Below are 21,546 nucleotides of genomic sequence, written 5' to 3'. Positions count from 1 at the left end.
GAAAAGACAGGGTCCAGGTAGAAACATTTCCAGTCTAGGAAATCTACTTTCTTCACTCTCTTTGCTACTATTTCTCATTTGCCAAGATGTTGACTCTGCAATATTTAGAAAATATACCCTAACCAACTGTAGGATAAATGTATCTGGAGTCATGACCTTACTGCTGGCTGGCAGCTGCCTGTTTGCATATATAAAATATGTATAGAAGGTCTATTATCTGAGCATGCACTGTAGAAGGAGAACCACACCAGGCCAAAACTAGCTGAAGGTACTATCTATTAAACTACAACAACTAATCACAGTTACTACAGTTCGAAAAAAATTGGCAATGTAGGAATCAATTCTAGTGCTAGATTCACTGCATTTCCTACTGGATAAAATCATCAGCCAAATGCCTAAAATGTGCATGTTAAATGGGGAAATGACAGCTGGAGCAGTAATATAATAAACCCTGAAGGCAGATGCAGAACTGTAGGTATTATAATTACTATACAAGAAAGCCAAGGAGAATAGTAAAGTGTAGAGGTGACAACCATATAAAGCATATGATACCAATCTAAACATTTAAAATAATTGTGATCAAATTCCAAGGTATGTTATGGATTTGTTTGTCTTTGATTTATTACTATCTTAGCTGTGCGTTGACATGACTGAATGTCCCACAACATGCAAGCTTTCATTGTGAATCCCTTGCAGATTATAAGGACCAGTGCTGAACACAAGTATGAAGGGTGCTGCCACATACAGTATTCACAGTAGGAATTTACTATATATAGCAAACAGCATGGGGGATGGAGAAAGCTGATGACCGTGTGTGTTTGTGTGTGTAACAGACTCACAAGATGACCAGAGGTGCATGTGTGTACAGTGCGTTTTTGCCTGAATGTGTGAGTACAACACTATAAAACACAGAAAGACAGAGGTGTATCTTGCATTCCAGTGTGCATGCATAAACAAGTCTGCCCACACTGTTTGCACCAGAAAATACACGTCTGCTTGCAAGCTAATATCATTATGTTTGTCGTGTGTGTATGCATGTGTCATACTACTCACGTGATGACCAGTGAGGTGGCGAAGAGTAGTGTTCCCAGCAGGCCACGCCGGCAGTCTGCGTTCTTCCTCTGGCGTTGGTGCATCTCGCCACCACAGTTGTCACAGCAGCGGCACATGCAGAAGAAGAGGCCGGCTATCGGCACCAAAACGGCGAACAGCAGGCCAACTGCCGCACATACTAGGAAGCCTATCTCGTAGTAGATGGCCTGGGGTCAGCGGGGGAGGAACGAGATGAAGAATGAGGGACAATTTATTTAGGAAACATAATGGAGAAAGGAGGTGGACATGGAAATGATATTTAGAGAGAAAATGTGGATCAGAGGTGGAGAGACAAAAAGGGAGATGAAACAACGAGGGGGGAAAATGGGATAGGGGTTGTTGAGGGAAAACAGAATTGGATTGGGAGAGGTGAGCAGATGAGTTGGGTAGTGAGGGAGAGAAGAAAGGAGGGATTAATAACGCAGTAAAGGAGAAAAAGGAAGGACACACAAGGCAGAGGATAAAATGAGCAACAAATCTAAAAATATCTGGTAGGATCCCACTGCAGGAAATTCTCTCTCTACTCTTTGTCCAAAAGGGATTTGTGGATAAACAATAAACACATTGTGTAACACTACTCACTGCTGGAGAGTCCTTTCTTTCTAATTCTTAAATACTATAAGTCAGTTCAATGATCGACTCCTTAACTACATAATTACACAACATAAATGCCAAGACACTCTTTCTTAATACATTTCTCACGTACGCCACTGAAAGCTGGTTGAGACTTGGTGAGAGAGCAGTAAGCTAAAGGTTGTTTTTAACATAAATTTTCAATGAACCGCAATATGCACTGAGAGGATAGCAACACATGAAGGATGATGGGAAATACTCAAAGGAGTCAGAGCCATCCATGTAGCCCTGTGGTGCAGTTTTTCCCACTAATGATGGGGAAAGACAGCATTTCTGATGGGAAACCTGCTTCACTAGGATCAGACTACAAGGCAGTGAGTGAACTGCAGTAGTACTGAAGTACTTTGAAGTACTAAAATCTAGATTTTTTTTTCTTGAAACAAGGCAACAAATCAAATCAACAAAATTTGTAATTTTATTGGGGAAAGTGTTAGTTTCTGAGAAAAAAAAATGAGGTGCATCACTTAACCAGTTCCAGTTTATTAGTTGGGGATATTTGGAAACTGTGTAACACAATTATTAATTTATTTTTTAATTATTAATTATTCTTGCCAGATTTCTGTCACTTGGTTCAAGATAGGATTTTAGTGACATATTGTTGGGTGAAAAACTCCAGCTTCACGCCTAAAAATTGAAGATCTTCATGTGGTATACCTTTGGACCTTTGAAAAAACATCAAAACCTTACTGGACAAACTAGAAAATGGAAAGTTGTGAATGAAAAGTCTTCGATTGTGCACTTGTGAAATGCAGATATACAGTATCTGCAGTAAACAGTTAGATTGTTAAGATTAGAGGCTAGTTGTTTAGGTTAAACAGTTAGAGCGCTAGTAATTAATTAATTAATTGTGGCGAGGACCAGTAAGATTAAGATGCATGGGCTGAGCCTGTTAACACAGGAGTGAGCATAAGAATGCTGACTGTCGTATAATAATGAAAACTCTGTATTTAGACTGTGTACTGTATGAGTTAGGATGGTGCATTGTCTCTGAATAGTCAGCTGTAAAATCTGCACATCCCTCATCACAAAGCTTCAATAATCCTCGACTTTGATTGAATATTAGAAATATTCAAGGTGACTCCACACGATTTCTTACAAATTCCCCTTGATATATTGAGAGAGTTAAATTGCTGCTGTTGGCAGGTTCTCAGTAGAGCTTCCCTTCTCTTGTCATGTACCACATTGCTCCTACTTAATCTGCCCCTATCTACACCACACTCAGCACGGGATTTAGAAATTGGCAAAATTGAATAGGGGATTGGCAATTCCCACACCGCATGTAACTTGTCACAATGATGTTCAATAGCTTCTCGTTAAGAAAGGATCAAAGCAGGGCTGCTATCACCGCTCTTGAATGGGTAAACTGCTCTCCTGGCTGATTCATACTAATCTTAATCGTCTTCATAAGTCAATGACCCTGCCTTCTCCAGGGACCTGCGGCTTTTTGCTTTTTAACATGCAGGGTGAAAAGAAGGGGCTTCTGAACCCGTCAGAGAGGAGTATTCTTCTTGGGTCATTCGGAAATCTCTGTGCAAGCTTAGAAGTCTCAGGCGGTGAGCATAATCCAACCTCCAAAAGCTTGTGTTTGGCTGTGAGAGGCTCCTGGCCACACCCTTTCTAACCTTAAGGAATGAAAACATGGATGATTTCAGGGTCAGTGGACGAGAGATAAAGAGGGAACCGGAGAGAGCTTTCTAGGCAAAGAAAAAAAAAGAGAGACACTTGGCATGTGTGAGAGTGTGTGTGTGGTCTGTCATCTAAAACACCAATGTCGACCCAGTTGTTGAGGACATTTTGCAAATATGAAGCTTTCATTGTCATTCTGCTTCTGGGCTCTGCTTGTTATTGGGTGAATCTTTACCAAAAAAAAAAGGTCAAAATGTTTTTTTGTTTTTTCCACAAGCACTCTTCAAGGGCCTGCAGCTCTGACTATTTTTGGACTATAGCTTTGTCTTGGCGAATGCCAAAAAGAAGAAGGTGACCATCCAATGAGAACAAACTGGATGATGAGGTGGCATCATGTCTGAGTGGTTAAGACAGGCAATTCTGTAACATGAAATCAGATTTAAATCAAAGCAGCAGCCACAAGGCCCGCTGAAGTGTCCTCAAGTAAGATGCTGTTACCCTAAACTGCTCACTGACTGTAAGCTAAATGCCTGAGTTATAGAAGCCGCTGTGAATAAATTAACATCAGGGTTCTTTTATAGCGCTTCCTGTTTTGATTCATTATTGTGGCTCAGATCCTGTTGCTTGATAGTAAATTGAATTGGATACCATTCTGGAACCACAAGATAAACATTATATTCTCGGTGATAGCTTGTATGATTTGGGTAGCAAAAGTGAAGACTGCAACAAACTATTTAAATCCACTGTGTGGAAGGCTTTTATTCAAGCCAAGATTACACCAGGACATTTCACTGATTAACCTTGTACAATCAGGAAAATGATCCGCTGTACTTTTGGTCTATTAAGGCGTGATTGTTCTGCTTTGCATTTATTGGGTGGTGACATAAAGGAGATAGTCAAGGTCAATGCAAATTCCACAAACAGAAAAACACTTTTGCTTTGATATGAATTGATTTGATAAGATGTGGTGGTTTATTTTACAGAACAATCAAAGTATAAGAGCTAGTAGGATGGCATTGGATAACATTTCACTTTTGGGCTATTGACATTGGGCTGTACCGAATACTTTGAAGCTTCTAAATCAAAATTTGAATGCTGCACAGCTTTTTATTTTTGCAGGTCTATTCATTCTGTTTAAACCGTTGTTCAAAAATTAGGCTACACTAATATTATAAGTATTATACTATTTGTAGAATTAGATTCCAGTTGTGGCTGCATAGGATTGATTCTGACATGTGTGATCTAAACATTTCCAATAACTCCAGAGCATTGTAAGGTTCACAAGTCAAAATGTATTAAAAAAAGAAGTACGATTTTTTTAAATTCACATGTTTTTATCTTATGAAATATTCTGCTTCAATCCCTATTTGTTGGCGCTTAGCCTTTCAAAATTATTTTCACTGCAGTCAAAAACTTATTTGCTCTCTCGCTTGCCGCACACAAAGGGAGGCACGCACCTGTCACCATGAATTACATTTAAATAACCCCTTTAGGGTGATGAAATCATAAAAAATGATGACAGACATTCAAAGCTTTGTTCGAAAACCTCATTAGAAGCTGTGAATGTAAAAAAAAAAAAGAAATTCGGTACAGCACTAATATTGACATTAGTTAACTGTATACTGTATACTTTGCTGTGGTTTGGGTCGATATCAGAGCAAATACTACTGAGAAGCAAATTAGACGGCAAACCAGCAGAAAAAGCTATTCTGTCTAAATATTTATGTTTCTTAACTGGTATACATTTATTCATTGGTCCTTGCATCCATGATGTAATCGAGACGGTATTAAGTTCATATGAACCCCAATTGAGTAGAAAAGACTTTTAAGTATAACTTGCCAAACCCATATTGGTATATTTTGCTTTGGTTTGATTTGGCTGTGAAGGGAATGTGCTGGGGTTTTTTTTCATTCCCAAACAGGGACACAAGTCCTCAGCAGCCAAAGGGTACTATTTTACAATAAGCTTAACGTAAGAGTCAGGACCATGACACATTCTAGAGCACCAGAACATTTACTTTGTTATCCAGTCAGCATTGTTGTTTCTCCATGAAGCTGAAAAAAAACTAATCAGGACTTAAATGAGACAGGAGCTACAGTTTTGGCAAAGCTAACTTGGAGGTGGATAGGAGGCTGGGTGAGAGTCGAAGGGCTGCACAAATAATTATGAATAGTCAAATGATAAAGATGTTGAAATAAACCAAAGATGTAGTGATATGTCAACTAAAGTTTAACACAAAGTTTATAATTCTAGGTGGAATTGTGCAACCCTGATGACTCGGGACAGTGGAGCATGAGAAGACAGGGGATGGGTCGCACTAAGTCCAGTGTGCAGACTTTACCTGAAGGGTCAGCACTATGTTCTCTGGCTGAGGGAGGCCAGATCAGAGCAGATCAGATGAAGAGGGCATGCAAAAGACAAAGGCAACGCAGCGTCAAAGAAAGAGCAAAGCCACAAAACAAAAAACATGGATGAAATAGAACAACATAAAAGAGAAATCAAAGGATTCAAAACTGGCATGCATATCCACATAGTTGCATATTGTAACGCTGCACACAGACATGCAACACATTCTCCCATAATTGAGAGGAAGGTACAAAGTGAACTTTTAGATGTCAGGGACTGTCAAAGAGTTAAAAAAAATCTTTGGTTATCAAAGTTGCTCCTCAAAAAAAATAAAATGATGTATCTCTCTCTAAATTCATAGGTTGTGCCAGAAGCAGTTACCATTTTCTTTCAAGGGCACCAGTAAAAAGATGGCCTTGCCTTGGCTTGTAAAAGCTATTAACACCTGAGAAGTCAGGAACTAAAAATATATATATATGTATATGTATATATATATATATATATATATATATATATATATATATTTTTTTTTTTTTTTCTTGAAGCTCTTTGTAGTTTTGCTTATTTAAAGCTAATGTACTTACACTTACTACTTGTACTGAGTTTGCATCTTCAGGGTTGAAAGCACTTAATTGGAAGTCACTTTGGATAAAATCGTCAGCTAAATGACATGTAATGTAATGTAATGTAACTACCTCAGAGGTACATTTCTTCAGTAATTTATATCATAAATTGCTGCATCCAATCAGAAACCATAATGCAATAAGTCGGGCACACCAAAACAATAATTTTAACACACACACACACACACACACACACACACACACACACACACACACACACACACACACACACACCACCGCACACACACACACACAGTTACCTTTTGGTATTCAGTCTGAATGGCTCCAAACTTGTCTTTTGCCAGTTTGACAATAAGATCTGCAACAACACAGAGAAAACAAACATAACATAAAGAGATCTGTTGCTGCTGTTGCTGTGCGTAACTACATTGTATACATTTTAGCATATATTACATCTACTCACACAGCAAATAAGAAATCAAACCACTAGGGTATCACTAAAATCATTTGGTCTTGCGGATTGTGGTATCTTGAAAATGGAAAAGAAAACACTTTGCTCTGGTAAATGTCAGCTACATTAGTAAGTGTTATTTTTCTGATGTTGTTTGTGGTGGACACAAAGGTTCTGACTTTACAACCCAATTAATGGTCATTTTCTTGGTATGGAAACCTACCTCAGCCAATAGCCAGTAGTTAATGTGAGAAAGTATTACTGTTGAGCTGAAGCAGCAAGTTGTCATCTTTGACAAGATGGTGTCAGGAAATCCAGAGCCAAACTCTGACACTTCAGTGTCCCTTCATCTCTTCCCACTGGGTTTAGACAGGGGCAAGTCTGACAGGATAAGGAGCTCTTATTTTATTTATTCCTAGCCTGACATCATGTTAGGGTCATGTTGTTGATAGTCTGGTTTCTTCTGGATCTCAGAAGAACTCAGTGAAACTCTACTTTAGGAAACTGTTTTTCTGGGTGGAAAGGTCCTTGTAAATTTGTTATTTGACTGTTTCCTTCAGTCATGAAACTCATAGTTAAAATTATATCTTAGGAAATAACTATCTGCTGCATAAAAAAAAAATATCATCATTAGAAAAAAGGTAATGGTACAAATCTGCATGCCTACAACAAGCCCCAAAGAGCACCCAGTAGCTTTGCCTTTAAAAGTAAGAATGGCAGTAGCATCATAAGAGATCATCATTTAGATTTGTAGAAAGCGATTGTGTTTGGACTGTTGTAAGAAGAGCAAGTAGGAGTTTCCTGACAATTAGTCTGGATCAATGGAAGTACATTTCTAGGATAAATATCAGGATTTGCCTCTCACCTTATGCTCTCTGTGTGTTGCCGTTCTTAAAATCCCTTCACTACGGGAAACAAAAAACCTTCCAGCTAGCAAGCTACACGCTGAAAATGGCAGGTTTTGAAGAAAATTTGGATCCTGCAACGAGGCAGGCCTGCTTGGTTCTTTCAGAGAATGATTGTAAAGATTTACAAAGAATATGTTTTCCGCATTTGCTCTCTAACTGGGAAGTTTTGGGACTGATTGGTGGAAATTGCTATGGACAGAGTACACACGGCGATACACTGGTAAGAGCAAATTACATTTAACCATGTATTCAGCTAATTTAAATAACTCACATTCCTGTATTGTGTGAACCGTTATCTTCATTTAATACTGTACAGGTGCGTGGCATTTTCTTTTATGGGTTGCAAATGTTCCACCAAAACAAGTTCCTTCCCGAGACTACTTTGCAGAGGCACCGTCGCTGCAGACGAAGCTTAGCGCCGCCCAAGACGATTGTGATTGGTTTAAATAAATGTAAACCAACCAGAGTGTTCTTTTATCCCAGAATGTATCTGTATGTATCACATTTTAATTAAATAATAGCCAGCCAGGAACTGTACTTTTTCTCGGTCAGCCAAGCTGGGTCAAATCCTGTCCACCTTTGCTTCTCGGGGGGTCCAGAGGCAGCGTCTGATCTTTCTGTATTGCAAAGTTAGACAACTAAAACGAAAGATGTGTGGTCATCGAAAGATACAAAACTATGAAAAGATAAACAATCAAACTTTTTTTTCAATCCAGAAATAACACCACAACATTCAGAAATGCAATACTTGAACTATACATGATTAAGGGACAATATGTCAACTTTATTTCTTAATAATTTTACATTTATTTATAATAAAAGATGAATGAATGAATGCGGTCTGGGCCACACTCCAAATATAACTGTAGTAGGGGAAACACAGAATAATATTTCATAAAGGATAGTGTCTGATTTTACAACAATTTTATTTTTGCAAATAGTGTTTCAATAACAATTCAATTACATTAAATCCACTTAAAAAATGGAATTCATGGAAAAACAACCCAAACAAATCTATCTCGTATCAAATACTCTACGTCTCTGTTGTCTTTCAGACACCTGGAGCAGTGCTGGCTGTGACTCATCTTATAATGATGACAGAGACCGCAAGCCTTCTCAGAGGCAATCAGTTTCCAAAAATAAGATGCAAAAGACACAAGGGCTTCTCCCTCTGCAATGCAGTGTTTCTTTTTTCTGAAGGAAGAACATATCCTACAGACAAACAGTAGTTGACACTAATTGTTTTAATTCGACACAAAACCGACTTATGATCCCTGCCTATTACTCAAAGCATGAGATTTGTATTAATAGAAGGACGCTCCAGGCTTATACTTCACCTAGTATTATTGCTGTTTAGGAAGAGGGGAGCTTATCTTTTAAAGCAGTTGTGTCTAATTGCCTTTATTTAAACATTTATTAATGCAGGATTATTTGACTGAAAGGGTGTTTTATTTCTCAGTCAGGCTTCCTCACACTTGGATAGTTGCCCACTTGACCCTCCTGGTACAACCACAGGCTGGTACTGGTTGTTACAGAGCTAGAGCAGGTGCAGTTCGGGTGCAGGGCAGTTTGATAGTTGTTCTATGCGAACAGCTGAAGGTTGTGTTGCACTTTTCCTGCCAGAATTTCCCAACAAGTTTGGGAAAAGCAAATTAACTATATAGGTCAACCTCCCATTGTAGTTTTACAGCTTCTGTATGATGGTTCCTCCACCCCAGGATGGCTGATGTCAGTCACTATTGTGTCTTTCAGGATGAGGTGAGCCCAGCTATCACCTTTTCTTGTAGTGGCCCTTTGCGTGTGTTTCAAAGAAGCCCCTGACCTTGTAGTGAAGGTGTACATTCCTTTTGTCCCCACAAGGTACAAACTTTTTCTGATGGAAAACAAGATCTCTCCAACAGCACAGTAAGCCCTCAGGCCTAAACATTGCAGTAATATGTCAAAATCTGAGAAATGCTGCCTCAGATTTGTGCTGACCTCGCTGAAAAGCCGAGGTTTTAGTAGAAGGTATCAGCTCCAAAAGAGGAGAATTTAAGCACAGAGAGACAGAGCAATAGCAAATTACAGTTTGACACTTTTTGGAAATATATCCCAGCATTTATAAACAGTGGAACAAGTATTCTGGTGTCATTTTAAAAGACCCCCTGAGCCTGAACCCTGTCTCTTCCTGAAGTAAATACTGTATATATTATGACTACAACTGCAGATTATTTTACCATCTAAATGTCAGAAAAAAGTCTTTCCAGAGCCTAAGTTGACTTCTTCATATTGCTTGTTTTGTCTAAAAACATGAAAACGTCAAAGAACAGCAGCAAATCCTTACCTTGGAGAAGCTGGAACTTGTGTACTGTTTTCACCTAGTTAGTGAGTGAGTGAGTGAGTGAGTGAGTGAGTGAGTGAGTGAGTGAGTGAGTGAGTGAGTGAGTGAGTGAGAGTGTGTGTGTGTGTGTGTGTGTGTGTGTGTGTGTGTGTGTGTGTGTGTGTGTGTGTGTGTGTGTGTGTGTGTGTGTGTGTGTGTGTGTGTGTGTGTGTGTGTATGTGCTTTGGCTTTGGGCTTCAGGTCAGCTTTAAATCTTCAATATTTAATTAAGACCTAACCTTACCCGAAATTCTACTAAGGGCTAGTTGCCAGAAGCAACCAAAGCGTAATCCTAGCTGCAGTATGTTTCTATGAAACATGTTCATCAATGCAAATTAAATTTACATTAACCTAAATTGATAGGAGACACTGCTGCAAACCCAGAACTACCAGTGGAGCAACCCAGAGTGAGAAAGGAAAGAGAAGGCTGCTACTGAAGCCACATACACAGAGTGCATGTGTGTGATAATCGATGTGAGTGAATAAATGAATGAATAGCAGATTTTTCTCTGAAATCACCAAAGAAACGGAAAAAAAATCAAGAGGCTTAACTCAACTGAAGACGGTTTGTCCTGCCTTGTGAGAAATGTTTGTACGACCAAAACTCCTAATGTCTGAAAAATGAATGAATGAACTTGTCACTGCTGTAATCATAAGGAATAAAAGAAGCAGTGGAGGATGCAGGGATATGAGAGCGAGGAAGGATAAAGAAAGGATAGACAAAGATCAAAGACAAAGTGATAAGAGAGGAGAAAAAGACGAGAGGTGAAAGAGAGAAAAGCAGCAAGGAGAGAGGGCTGGATTGAATCCAACCTCCGTTTCTAGTGAGAGGCGTCTAATCCCTCTCCATGAACGAAAAGCCCACTTGCTGCTAGTTTCCACCCACATTCATTCTCTCCTCACCACCCTTGCTGCTGGGACCTGTCATTTTAAAGGCCCATTACATTTATTTGTCAAGATGCTGTGGCCTTAACCCCTCTAAACTAACCTGTTGTTTGGCATGTTGACACTATCTTAGTTTCAGAGGTCTCCACTGATTCTCCATTGATTGTAAACTGCTCTCTCAGCAAAATGCATGCACAGTTGTGAAAATGTTAATCTATGTATATGTATGTATGTGTGGATTAATGTAAATGTAAATGCATAGCAGAGGCCAGCTCCAGTAGCTTCTCAGCTCTGAACTAAATCGAGGTAGAGGTTTTACAGCAGATTTAATGAAGCTTTGCAGGGAGCTCAAGATAAAGCAGAACCTGGCAAGATTAATTTCTCATCAGTTTCACTAGAAGGGAGTTGCCCGCCCAAGGAATCCAGAAGTTCTCTATCTTAGTTTGGCTGCTCGGTTTCAGAATAGCCAAGAAATGAGCTATTTTGATGGCCATGAGCAGCGGGGTTTCCCAGGGTAATGAATGCCTGCACCAGAACTTTATTCTCACCAAGGTGGCCGTATTAATTGCAATCAGTTTCTTTTTTTGGTTCAGTGGAATATTTGGCTTTGTAGCATCATTTTAAAGTACATGTCCATGTAACCTTATCTTAGCATTTGCATGGATTTGTCTGCACTCTTTCCCTTAATTTACTGTCTGTGGGGTTCACCCCGACTAAGAACATAGTAAAAAATATAGCTGAATATGAGCAGCCCAGACTGCACTTTGCCCCTAATTGATTGTTTTATGCTTGGCTTTCCTGCTGTCTGCCAGATAACATTGTTTTCTTTGTACTCATAAGATATGTATTTTTTTCCCCTTCAGTTGGTTCAAAATATGCAAACACACCGCTCATATAGAAGAGAGGACTGACACCTGCATTATGCCAACAGCATCAATTTGAGTTTGCCAGTTAAAATCGATTCAAAGCAAAAGTGTGTATTTTTATTTATTTAAACATTGCATTATAGCTACTGTTCATGCTGCTAGTGCTGGTTTTGACTGGCTGAATATGTGAGCTTTCTCTTCTGCAGAGATAGATGAGACAAAAAGTACATTCTAGAAAATCTCATATAAACATCGGCTATAATGACAGGCTGCTGTTTATTTAGAATTAAGTTCAGACTTGGAAAGACAAAAAACATTTTTAATCCCAATGCTGGTGTGAATTATGAATCAAATCTGGTCCTCTTGAATTTATTTTGGTTGCAATTGATTCCAGTGGGATCCAGTTTTCACAAAACTTCCATAGAAACGTCTCAAACTATATATACTGTCCCTCTGTATGCTCCAAACAGTCATTTTCTTTCCACCAAATGTGTCTAAATCATTCAGTCCTTACCATAGACTGTATGAACATCGCCTAACTCTTTCTAAATCTAAATATGGGCAAAGAGTTGAAGCGTGGATGAAGCTGAGGCAGGCCAAATTAAGCCTACAGTCTATGCTCGCCTCCTGTGACGGCAGCCACACATTTTTCAGCACCAGAGGTTGCAGCTTGGTCCTTATACGCACCTTGTTCACCTTGAAGGACTACACTATAAACCTTATACATGCACCTTTTCAACTTACTATCTACTATTATATTGAAAGTCATACCATAATCTCGGCAGACCTCCGCTGCTCTGCTCACACACACACACACACACACACACACACACACACACACACACACAACACCCACAACTGAAACAGGAGTTGGTGCATGAAATCGATAGGTGCCATGTACTGTTTTTGCATAGTGTTCAACATCCATTGTTTCTTTATACTGTACTATAAGACATTGTATTTCATTTGTTAATTAAAGAGATACAAGACCATCAGAGCAAACAAACTGGGATGTGTGACTGGTAATCCTCGCAGCAGCCCCTATGGGTGTCCATGGAGAAAAAGGCGATTAGTGCCATGGATTAAATGATTTGACAGAAGTGTTCAAGCCTGCACCTTTAGTGACTGAATACAATACAACACACGTGTCCATCTATGCATTGATTGTCTATAGTATAAGGATTTGCAGCAGAAACGTACACAATGGCATTTAGCTACGCTGGCATCTACACCACATACTGTTTCTTCGGAAAATTAGTAAATGGGTGCTTTGCATGATTTTAGTTACATTTTTACAACAGCTCCTTCTGTATATTGAGAGCAACTGAGAACCGGAGTCAGATTGTTTTTTCTTACATGTGAGCAGGGCGGGGTTCAATGTCTTTTACAGATCACTATTGCTGGACACACTTTGACTCTTGTCTGTGTTCCTTATTACTAAATAATTAGGTCTATGTGCAGCACATCTAGCTTTATCCATATTTTGTATTGAATAAATTGATATCGCCTTTTGTGTAGTATATGTAGGGCTAAGTGTTATTTGAAAATTATAAATGCTAGGGCCGAGTTTTGGTACCCTTTTTTTATAAAAAAAAAAAATGAAGCCAAAGTCGACAAATATTAAATAAGCCATCATACGAGAACTTTTCCTTATAAAATAGTCTAAAACTGAAAAAAAGATTTAAATCAGGAAATGTCTCATCAAAGAATTAGTAATCAATATGACGACTAGCCAGACATTTAATGCCAGCTTTCAGTACTGATTAGAGTACTATACAGTACTAGTAGGATAGTTTTTGATAATCAGTACGAAGAAAGTATTACATATAGCCATAACATTTTTTACATCTTAACAGTGTTTATTTGTGTAATATTTGCTCTAATAATACTTTATATAAAAAATAATTTTTCATGTAGAAGAACATCTGCAATAATATAGTTTCTGTGAGGTCAAGTATGATAGTGTTTCTGATGTTGTTCAGTGTTTTTAATTATTTCCATTATTCAGCAGTCAGTTTTTTTTCTTCTCATGGCAGTAGTTTTTACAGAGTCTGCATGAGCAATAGGACATCCTGTGGTTGTTATTGAAGCAGAGCTGTTGAGATGACTGACCTTTGTAAAAGCTGTGCTGAGGCTCAAACTGCATAAACTATTCAGGAATATCATGTAACAGACAGTCTATGAAAAGCCAGAAACATTATCCCTGTGGGATATTAAAGCTTTTTTCAATATAAATGTCACACAAAACAGGTCCAATTGACAATGAAGCTGCCTGGAGGGGGGTGAGACAAGTGAGTAGCGTTAAAGGGCACACAACGCACTTTCCACTATAGTACTGAAAAGAAAATACATATTGTCAAGAAGCTAGGTTTTAATCATTCACTTCTCTGCCAGTCACCATAAGGACAAACACATACTGTGTCTCTTCTACTTCAAATCAACAGTTGTGTGACTTTGACACTCAGGGCCAGATGTACTAATGCTTTTCCGCCCACTTCAGGCGTCTTAGTTTTGCAACGTGCGAGTAAAAACATGGTGAGGTACCGGTATGTACAAACAGGCCGCACTGAGGTAAAAGCGCAGACTACCTGTCGCAGGAACTGAAAGTGTCAAATTGCACTTTTCCGTGTCATGCATATGCATTCATGGAAGGGTCAAGGGGAAAGTGGGAGTTTCCCATAAAGAGATGGGAGGGGAAGCGTAAAGTGCACCTAATTATGTATTCTGCTGTATGTACAAAAACTGCCTGTGAAAGCGCGCCTCTATTTTGCGGTGAAAATTCTCCGCCTCTTAAAAGCAGGTGCAAACCATCAAGCGGGTTTCCTTGCATATGCCTCCTGGTGAAATGGCAGCAGTAATCCGAGCAAGACAAAGACATAGGCCAAGGAGACGAGCTGCAAAGATTTTTGCCACAAGGATCACACTTTTTCAATTGAGTGAACACGAAATCATTAAGCGTTACAGATTAAACAGCCATGCAATATTACAGTAACTGGAAGAAATGAAAGAGGACATTGAATCTCCGACTCAGCGTTCACATTCCATTCCAGCAGTTGTTAAACTTCTCGCTACATTACAAATATTGGCATCAGTATCATTTCAAACAGTTATAGCATCAGCAGTGGGAATATCGCAGTCTGCACTCAGCCGTATCATAGCACAAGTACTTAACGCTTTGCTACTGAACTGAACTTTGAATGAACTGCAGGTTTGGTAAATACGATGTAAGCTGAAGTATCACAGTGTGCGCTTTCTGTGGGTTGGCCATGGCACTGATAACGCTACAATTGCAAATGTACGTACATCTGGCCCTCAGGCTCTCACTATTCTTGTCTGTAATGTTGGAAACCTTGGAATCTAAACCTTAACTGCTGCGGCTGCAATCACTCGAAGTCAATTTGAAAGTCAAAGCCTGCAAAAATACAAATGTAAACGCACAAATGTATCTTTGTTAGGCTGTGCGTGACGCTCATTTAGATGGTATCTTCATCTTGATAAACCGTCAGTGCTGCTATTTTTAAAGACAGCACAAGAAATATTTGCACTGTGAAGATATATGGTAGTAGTGCTATATGTTATATAGTCTTGTAAACATTTCATACATTGGATAGAACAAATTAAATCCACCTTGTAAGTTGTGTGGACCATTACTTTGCCTATGATGATAATGAACTGATACTGGATCACAAGTCAAAATCAAGCAGTTTAAATATGGTTTCATTTTGAGGTGTAAAAGAATACTCCACAAATTTAACATTGAATTTCTATGAAATTGAAGGACTCACGATGGGCAGTTTGCAAAAATAATGGGAGTGGAGTTGTGACTTATAGACGAGCAGTGCGGCAGGAACTGCTCAGTAAAAAGTGGCAGAAATTTCAATCCAGCTTGCTCCAAAAGCCACCAGCCACCAGCCGAATCAACAAAACTCTTCCCCATACTAAGCCCCGGCAGATGTCTGTGACAACACCCGTTGCTAACAGGCTTATTATAAAAATAAATAAGTAAGTAAGTAAGCCTGGCCATGAGATACACTTCCACACCACAAAATTTCATTCAGCCCCGCTCTGCTTGTAAGGCGTATGGTGCAACAAAGCAAACAGGCAGTTGGGGATTTTTCCTGAACAGAGGAACGCTGTTGCCAACTACGTGGATTCTCCCTCACAAAGTTATCTGAGGACACACGCACAAACGAAAGAGAGATTTATGTTAAGAATTAAATTCAGCAGGAGTTGTAACACTAATGCAGACAGGGAACTCTGCTTGGCCTTTCCGTCGCTTGTGTGACTTAAACCAGTATTTTCGCTGATGCCTTCATTTTTTACACAACTGTGTAATAATGCATTACATTTGCATATAAAGACATTTTTATTTAAAGTTGCTATAATCAAAACTTTTATATTAACAATAGATCAAATGACTACATGTATGTTACTCGTAGTAATCTCTACAGTCCGTTTTAGCATCTTTGAGCTCTCTCTTTACAGCCTGCAACTTCACTGTTTTGGTTCAGTCTCACTGCAGACAGACATTTATTTAGGAACATTTAGCAGCTATGAGCCAAATATTTTTCTCGGGAGTTGGTGGAGAGCAAAACAGAGCTAAAAGAGAGTGAATATGAACTTAAATGTATCAGGTGGACAGAAAAAAGACCCTATATTAATGCTGCTCCGCATCTGCTAGGTGTGTGTAGGCTAACACGTTCACCATAGGGACTTAAATGCTGTGTATACAGCTTTTTCTGCCGTCACCAAAGTATTAGTCTATATCCACGATGTTCCATTTCTGGGATTGCTCCAGTGCCGCCGAAATTCCGACGAATGTCACTCTTTTCTTTCTCTTTTGTGATTGGTTAAAAGAAATGCCAATAAACCATATTTTTTGTTGCCAGATACCGTCACCATAGTGTGTGTACCTTTAGCAAATAACAGTTTTTACATTGAACACAAAGGTCCTGCAGGTATTTTTCTTTTTTAGAAAACAAAAGAAGCAATACTGCTGCGTTTGGAACAGAATAGTTACCAGGCAGAACAAGGAAAGTAAAAGAAAAGTGCAACAGCGAATGAAACTCAAAGTTCATAAATAGAGATATCCAGCAAAGTACCACCTCACTGTTTGGCAGGTTAAACTGTGTAGGTGTAGTTAAACCGAAGATTTCCAATTGAATAACTGCATATGTCATGCCAATATGTTTTGCTGTTGAGTCGTTTTGGTACCCAGGATGCCTTTTGACACCTTCTGGAGGTGTCATCAGGGCCTCAGGCTGTGATCAGACACAAGGCTTTTCTCAAGGTGACGCTATAAATGTCTAGTAACAGAAGGAGCTAAAAGCATGCAGGGAACATTTCTCCATCCTTGTTGCTATGCAACAAAAAAAGTTTTGAGTATTTTTGGATAATAGCTTTGGCTTTTTTGTGTTTATTAGAAAAATCATTACAAGAAGGAGTGAAACAAGTGATGACAGACAAGAAAGATAGAGAGATAGAGGATAATTATGCAACAAAAGTCATTAGTCTGATTCATATCCACTATACACATCTACCTACAGTAGTATAGCTCGATACAAACTGCGCTACAAGTCATCTCTCAGCTTAAAGGGGCACTGCACTGATTTTACCCAAGAAGGCCTGTTCATGAAGAACACCACTCACTGTGCCAGGTTGTAAATTGTCTGCAGTTCTGTAGGAGCTTTGTTAAGTCTGACAAAATAACCCCTTCATGAGATAAAATGTGGTCTTAGATACGTCTAGTGTCGTACATTTCATGTGCGGCACATGTTAAGTAATCATACGTTAGAGCTGGATCTCTCTTACTTTGCCCAAAATGCATTACATCCAAAACACAAGGTACACAGTCTGGGCAACACGTGTACTTGGAAAATAACTGACAACAGCAGCTATATTACTAAATGCAACCTGTGTTATTGTAGCCTAATTCGAATAAACACATCCTACATGCACAATGACTCCCACTTCCTGTTTCTCCTGTTTTCACACACCAAGGTCCTGAAACATCAACACCAGGTTGCAAGATAAATCTGAGAGGTAGTGACATTAACAGGATATGAAAAAACCTAGTTCTCCCACACAATTTTCTATTGTCTTTTTTTAAAAGTGTCTAACCTTTGCTTTTCATTGTAAAAATACTGAATAGTTTTAGTTCTTTAGTCCTCTAAAAAGTAATCAAATTAAACAACCATAGAAGGAAAATTTAATTGATCCACTCACAACTCATCGACATGTGAAACTTATCACAAGTGGACATTGCTTAATTTGAATGTGTCAAAAGCCAAACAGTTTGAGAAGTACAGGTGTAGATGATTGTAGAAAATGTATGTACACCCTTAGATGTAGTGGAACTTAGATAACCTACTCTATGGCTTATAGTTTGACGCAAACAACCTAAGATATTGAAATAAATTGCTACAATACCTACTGCTACCTCATAACAACAAACTAATGTTGTTGTAATCCTGACATTCAAATTATCTTGATAGTACTTGTGGTCATTTGTAGTCATAACATTGAAATTTGCCTATAAAAATGTGGTGAAAACTCTCGCATCAGATCCTGTTTTGGTAAATGTCAGAACAGTGAATGTTAGCATGTGACATGACATTTAACTTAAATGCTTCTGATAAAGAGGAACAGCCGTGTGTGTGTGTGTTTGTGTGTGTGTTTGTGTCCCCTGACAGAGCGTATCAGAGCTGACTTCCTATGAGCTTGGTGTAAAAACACCTCCGCACAAGGTAAACACTCTGTTACCATAGAATCTGTATCTATGGAGAAGAAGAAGAATCAGGCTTAACTTTAAAAAAACTAACAGACAGGAGGGGACACACACACACACACACACATACATACACAAACTTACAAAATACAAGGTGCAAAGGTATTTAATTTAAAACTGTTAATCTTTTACCTTGATGACTTGGTAACAATGTTCCCACCAATTACATTTGCAGGATTAAACTGAATTGAGAGGTTGAGTGTGCCTCCTTTTGGTATCCCAGATGGTTTAACTAATAAAAAAGGTATTAGTTGGTCTTAACCTGCCATGAGAAAGTTATCCCTCACATTTCAATTAAAAAGGAATATCCCTGTGGTTTCAATCTCAGCCCTTTGTTAGATATTTATGTTAAAGCAGAAATGCATTTTCCATCTATGTACATACAGTAAATGTATATGAGTGGGTGTATGAGGAGCACTTTGTAAACAGCTGTGTCTTTTAGCTACATAAACAGCTGAGGTCCCACACTCCACTTAACTCTGTTTTCACACAGGAGCCAGATGAGCACATGAGTAAGACACGCACATCAAACAAACATCCATATGTCTTATCTGCACACATGCACCAATACATACATAATGTTGTACTGTACAATCCAGTGTTCACATTTAGTATGTTAAAGGGGTGATAGAATGCAAAATCGATTTTACCTTGTCATAGTTGAAAAACGACAGTTTGGAGGGTAAATAGGACATACATAGAACCTCAAAATCCCATTTACACCTCTTTCCTCCGCAAATCTCACAATTTGAAACTGGTGCTGAAAACGGGCGAATCTCAACTCCTCAACTCCTAGTCTTTGTCACGCCCCAACATTTGCATAGGATACACCACTGACCTAAGGTCAGCTTAGTCTTCTGAATCTAGCTAGGTCACGCAGATCTCCAGAGGTCCGCTATTTAATTACCGAATTTACTACTGAGACTTTTTTAATCAGAAATCAACTATGTAGAGGTCAAATATGGGCCGTTTTCGAAATTGTATGGCTAATTGCAAATTTTGTCCAACTGTGTGTCGCAGTTCAGCAGGAACTCAACAGGCTAACGTGACAGCGGCCGGTGCTGCCTTGCCGCCCGGTGTGTTCTCGCCGCCCGGTGTGTCCTCCTTGTTAGACCCCGGCTCGCTGTGAGCTAAATGGATCTCAGTCATGACCAGAAGCCCGCGGCGCTCCATACCCGTGCAAAGTCACCGTTTGTGGGTGACTGGACTACCAAATGCTGAGGCCCTGACGGAGGGCCGGGGCCTGCAGCTAGCCGCGATCTTTACCCATAGGATTGAAGGGACACCTGCAGCTAACGAAACCCCTCAAATTCACAAAAATGCATTAAATTCAAATTAGCTTTGTAAGACCTTAGGGTAGCTGTTCTATAACTGACGTGACGAAGTTCAAACTGTAAATATATTATAGTTATACCGAAAGTGTAGCTAGCTAGCTACTCTTTACCCATAGGATTGATAGGACACTAGCAGCTAACAAAACCCCTCCTATTCACAAAAATGAATTAAATTGAAATCGGACACAAGCGTTAGCTTTTTAAAACCTTATGGTAGCTATTATATAAGTGGCGTGAGGAAATTCAAACTGTAAATATATTATAGTTATGCTGGCTGAGCCCCGGTTGTCCAGTAGCTAACCCAGTAACGGTGACTTTCTCCTGGGTATGGAGCGCAGCGGGGCTGCCGCTGTCTCGTCACACTGTGTGGATCTCCTGAAATCCGACACGTCTTACCAAATTTGCAATTAGCCATACATTTTCGTAAAACGGCCCATATTTGAGCGTTATATAGTTGATTTCTCGCATAAAAAAGTATCAGAAGTGAATTTAGTAATGAAACATTGCAGTGTCTGAAATATGAGACCTGCTGTCTCGTCTCCAATGTGTTTCTATGTGGTTCGCTCAAACCAATCAGCGTGCAGCTCATCTAAATATTCATGAGCATACCATATTTGGAAGAAAAGCTCTTGTTACAAATAGGGCCATATTCACAGGGTAGTTAAGGGCCCATAAAATAGCATTTGGGCAATTTTTAGCCCAACCAATGATACATATCCTATTAGGAGACTTTAAGGAACAGTGTGAAATGCCCTATATAATCATTCTATCACCCCTTTAATAAACATGACAGCCTGCCCTCAAGTGGAAATCACATTGTTAAGTAGAAATGCATGACAGAGGGAGAAGCAAACACATTTAACATGCACCACAGATAAAAATAAATCGGGTCAACATGGCAACAGACACTAATAAAGAATGTTATATTGCACAGGGACTTCAATCTTAAATCTTGTCCACTGACTTCCAGAAATGGCAATATGAATCCTGTGTACTGGGGCTCTGAATAATAAACATAAAGTAGACTGATGTGCCTGCAGAGATGCATACAGTAAAGTCTACTATGTGTCATACTGTGTATTTCTCAGCAGTCACTAAAATGATTAGTATTCTGCAGATGGTTGTTCATTACAGTACTGTTAACAACTCAATCTTTTCAATTCAAAAAGTAAAATTAAAAAGCGATTCCCTGATTTTGTTACATATTTATCTACATTGATGTTTTTATATTCTCAATCAATTTTTATTTGTCATGTATTCTGTTTCAGGCTTCAGGTTACTCGGTGCTGATATAACTGGACTGGAAAATGTGTTACATCTTGAGAATATTGAGCCCAACATAATCCAGGTTTATCAGGTAAATGTTCATATGGCATGCGTAAATACTTTTCTATGCTATGCATCTTGACATAACATATCATTGTATATCTTTATCTCTCAGATACAGTGACCATATGAGAATGAAATTCGGGACAGGGGAGTTGGGGGTGTGTGGTAATGTGGCCTTCTTTCCTGTAGAATTTTAATCTAATAATGCAGAAATGATCCACAGGAATTTCCCTCCCCACCCCTCCTGGTATCTGTAGTAACCATAATTCATGTAGGCTCCGGACTTAACAGTGCCCGTCTGTCGGAACATCAAAGTAGTGTTTCACTACGTTCAGCATTAAATGT

The 21,546-nt window shown here is 39.1% G+C and overlaps 1 protein-coding gene across 28 annotated transcripts in view; it reads right to left on the bottom strand.

The window, feature by feature from the left end:
- Positions 1–21,546, bottom strand: part of prom1a (prominin 1a) — an 80,595-nt gene that overhangs the window by 39,918 nt on the left and 19,131 nt on the right. For 26 of the 28 annotated variants that reach the window (XR_005640428.1, XR_005640426.1, XR_005640429.1 and 23 more), the window contains exons 2-4: positions 6,582–6,640; positions 5,694–5,720; positions 1,054–1,259 (exon numbers count right to left, since the gene is read on the bottom strand). Coding sequence is in view for 9 of the 28 variants with exons in the window: in XM_039813020.1 (XP_039668954.1) it covers positions 1,054–1,259; positions 5,694–5,720; positions 6,582–6,640 (292 nt within the window). In the remaining 19 variants the exon portion in view is untranslated. The remainder of the gene's footprint in view (positions 1–1,053; positions 1,260–5,693; positions 5,721–6,581; positions 6,641–21,546) is intronic. The other 2 variants (XR_005640424.1, XR_005640427.1) reach the window with 1 other exon arrangement.

The sequence above is a fragment of the Perca fluviatilis genome, chromosome 10 (assembly GCF_010015445.1).
Source record: "Perca fluviatilis chromosome 10, GENO_Pfluv_1.0, whole genome shotgun sequence".
Classification (NCBI taxonomy): Eukaryota; Metazoa; Chordata; class Actinopteri; order Perciformes; family Percidae; genus Perca; species Perca fluviatilis.
Note: the sequence above shows the minus strand (reverse complement) of the source record. Positions and strands in the feature narration are given on the sequence as shown.